This window comes from Zingiber officinale, chromosome 6A (assembly GCF_018446385.1).
Source record: "Zingiber officinale cultivar Zhangliang chromosome 6A, Zo_v1.1, whole genome shotgun sequence".
Classification (NCBI taxonomy): Eukaryota; Viridiplantae; Streptophyta; class Magnoliopsida; order Zingiberales; family Zingiberaceae; genus Zingiber; species Zingiber officinale.
Window position 1 is genome coordinate 4357737 of NC_055997.1, and position 3853 is coordinate 4361589.

At 44.1% G+C, this 3853-nt stretch overlaps 1 protein-coding gene across 1 annotated transcript; it reads right to left on the reverse strand.

Moving 5' to 3' along the window:
* Positions 1-400: 400 nt before the first annotated feature.
* Positions 401-3641, reverse strand: LOC121995641 (EIN3-binding F-box protein 1-like). Its single transcript, XM_042549381.1, has 2 exons — positions 3405-3641; positions 401-3056 (listed from the first exon to the last, which is right to left on the reverse strand). Exons 1-2 carry the CDS (start codon positions 3427-3429, stop codon positions 1114-1116), a joined length of 1968 nt encoding a protein of 655 aa, XP_042405315.1. The 5' UTR covers positions 3430-3641; the 3' UTR covers positions 401-1113.
* Positions 3642-3853: the final 212 nt, after the last annotated feature.

The following is a 3853-nucleotide window of genomic DNA, read 5'->3' on the forward strand; positions in this document are numbered from 1 at the left end:
TTGCAAATAACTCTACCACCTGAATACCAACTTTGCTAGGGGCAAGCATAATCAAGCTCATAAATAAGTATACCATGATGACAAAAAATGAATACGCTCATCGATAGCTCCTCCGTCAATCCATCCTAGGGTCAATACGGAGGAGACATAAATAAGTATACCAGCACTTTGGCAAAGTTGCAAAATCTGTAGCCACGAAATCTAAATGGCATGAGTTGCAATCACTCCATGTGCAATGGCAAGTCGGAACCAAAAGAATAAGGAAACAATGTTGAAGAAAAATGTAGCACGCCAGAGGGAAAATATCATTATTATCACATTCAAAGCATGCACTACACGAACATAAAAACACTGAATCAGTTCAGAATTAGCAGCAACCCACAGAACCAAGAACACAGGATGACCACAATTAAACAACTTTATTTGATTATAAAATAAGGATGCGTAGATTACAGTTTTCCATCAGCCTGTAAAAAAAGAATTTGGCGAATAAAAAACAACCGAACAAGGTTGTCATGGCATGCACAATAATAGAGAATTATGCAGCCTAGCCAATCCCCATGCATTCAGGCTTCTGAAAACACTGTAAAAGCAACCAAACAAGACCAGCATTACAGACTCCAACAGACCCAGATGACACGGGACACGCCCAGAGCAAAAGCACTAGGACTGACTCACTTGACAAACATTACTAATATGAAAACTTGGCTAAAACACCAAGTGAAACAATGTATCCAGCTTCGTTGGTAATAAGAACCATGATCACAGAAAAAAACACGAAGAACATGAGATAACTAGACTCGTAAGCGAAAAACTAGGACTGAGACTGCATATGGTGATCACCGTAGCCAAGGCCAAAATAGAGGAAACCGGCAGACACTGGGAGCCTGCTAAATTTTCCCAAAAAAACAGAGTTCCTTTGTTAAGAACATCTGTAAAAATGATCAGCCATAGATCCACGGAGGGTGACCAAAAGTTGCAGAGCCGAAGCCCAGAGGACGGTGAACCAAAAAACAAACTGAAACGGACTTCTGTTGCTCATGGTTGGCAGCGCTGAATGTAACGAAAGCTTGGTTATTTTGAAAGACTCCCTAGCACCATGCTTCTCTGCATCTAGAAAATGATATCACACAGCCACAACCTCTCCTCAAGCAAATTGATTGCATCAGTGCTGATCAAGTGGCAGTGCTGCAGATTCAGACCCACTATCGACTGACCCATGTTTACCAAGAAGGGCAGACTTTTCTGGGTGATCTTGGAGCAGCTTGCAAGAGAAAGCATACGCAGGTTAAGCTGCCTTGCTGATGCCAGGATTGCCACACCATAATCACCGATCGTGCAACATGATAAATCCAGGTCATTGAGCACAAGACAGCTCTGTGCAATTGCCATGATGCTTCTGTCAGTGATTTTTTTGCAACCATCAAGATTAAGCATCCTTAGAGTGCTTCCATGCGCCTTAACCAGCATAGTAACCAGGGCATCAGAAACATTAACGCAACCACTCAAATTGACCTCCACAATACCTACTTCAGAACTCTGGATCAGTGGAATAAGTGAAGCATCTGTGACTCCAGCTTGACCACCAAAGTCGACTTTCTGTAATCTGGGGCAGATTTTTCCAACCACTTGTAAGCTGGCACTAGTGACACCAGGACAGTTTCGAATGGTCAAAGACTCAAGTGACTTGCATGATGGCAGTTGGGCTGGAGCAAAATCTATATCTTTGATACCCAAGCATCTCATTAGAGATAGTGACTTCAACTCTGGGTTGCATGTCAGAAGAGCACCAAGGACACCCATAAGAGTTAACTGGTGGCATTCCTCAATATGCAAATTCTCAAGTGCCCTTGCCTTTTCAGTAAAAGAAACTAAACCAGCATCAGATAGGTCACAAGATTTGCGGACAAAGACCTGCTTCAGTAAAGGTGAACCTTTTGCAATAGCTTGCAATCCTACCTCTGTAAGTCCGTTGCAATGGTTGACGGTGATCGATCTTAACTTCTGTAACCCACAAGTATTGCCCATAACCCAAAATCCCTTCTCCCCCACATTTTTCAGGCTAGTCAGAGACAGATCTGTTAGATTCTTCCCATATTGGCCAATAACTGCTAGGGCTAAGTCAGAAATGTTCAAAGCCTGAAGTTTTATCTTTTCCAGAGAATAGGAGGGAGAAGAGACCAAGCTTGCAATTCCTTGGTCGCCAACTTCTGGGCAGTCTTTGATAGTAACATATTTCAATTTTGTACAGAAACGACCAACAACCTGAAGAGCTTTATTACTTATGCTTGAGGATGCCTCGATAGTGAGAGACATTAAGTTGGGGCACTTCTGAGCAACAGTTATCAAGCCCTTGTCTGAGATCTGTGGGCATTGGCATAGATCTAGCTTTTCCAACAATGGGCAACCATCAGCAATTTCTGCTATACCAGCATCAGTGACCAAAGGTGTCATGCACATAGATAAGACCCGTAGGGAAGGACATGCATGAGCAATCGCAGAGAGGCCAGCATCCGAGACCCTAGTCGAATCACCTCCTTGGATGAAAAGCTTCCCCAGCCCACCACGGCTACAAGTTCCAAGTGCAATAGAAGCAAGTCTGATATCAGTAGCTTCCTCAGCGACCAAACGCCTGGTAAGAAATCCATTGTTCTCAGTTTCATTCTCATTTGCAGGTACAAGATTGTTTCGGTCTGGCAAGGTCTTCTTCATAGATTTGACGCTAGGTTTCATCTGAGCAGCAAGTTCAGAAGAACGGATGCTGCTCAGAAGAATAAGCCAACGCTTAGACACACAAGCAGAGTTGCTCCTCTCCTTATCTCCTGGCAACCGTCTAAGGATCTCAAAGAGACATTCATCAGGAAGGGTGTCAATTGAGCGGGGTTGATGCTTCTTGTCTGCAACTCTCTCCCCTACTCCGAGGACGAGCGGAGCAATGACCCTGGACCTCTTACGAGGAGGGCAGTTACCATCAATAGAACAAGCAAGTGACACGAGAAGCCCCTGTTCCATGAGGTTTGAGAAGAAGGGACCGCCAGAGCAGAAATCATCGCTGCCTGCAAAACCAAGATAGAAAATGCCGATCAGTTCAAGACATCGAGTATATGTAAGAATTGAAACAACAACTTCCAATTTGTTTTAAGTATTAACAAAAATCTATGCCTATTGTAATAAAGAATTTCCGATTTCTTCTAAGAAAAAAATGAATCTGAAACAAAATTAATCAATCATTCAGTAGCGAATAACGATTAGATACATGAATTTCAGCAACAATTCAAAGCAAACGATTTCAACATGTAGAACGCGATACATAAAAACCAGAAACCATACAGATCCGACCCCAAACTCGACGACTCCCATAGTACACAAACAAGTCAAGCTAGAAAGGAACACATAGGGTTTACCTCCGCGTTTGACGAGAGCTGCCATGAGTTCAGACGAGCGCGGAGCAACCCCGAGGAGGCGAATCCGGCCACCACGAACCGCACCAGCGAAAATAGCAACAAAAGAGAGCCGATCGAGGAGACAAACACCGCCTTCAGATGACCAAAAATCTCAGAACGCATCCGCAGAACATCCCAGGAGCGAAGAGAGGGAAAATTGTGGAGAAAGGAAGAGGAGGAGAACGGTTTGGGAAGGAAACGCGGACGCGGCCTCATAAAAAAAGACAGGAAAGAGGAAAGGGAAAAAAAAAACATGAAAGCGACGGGTGATGGACGGTCAATATGAGATGGGGAAGATGATCTGGACGATGAACGGCCCACGCGTTCCAAACCGGAAGCAATATTAATTACGCCTTTTGCCATTTGAATGCACTGCATCCGCCCCTGCAAAGGAAGCAAGTGGGCGAGGA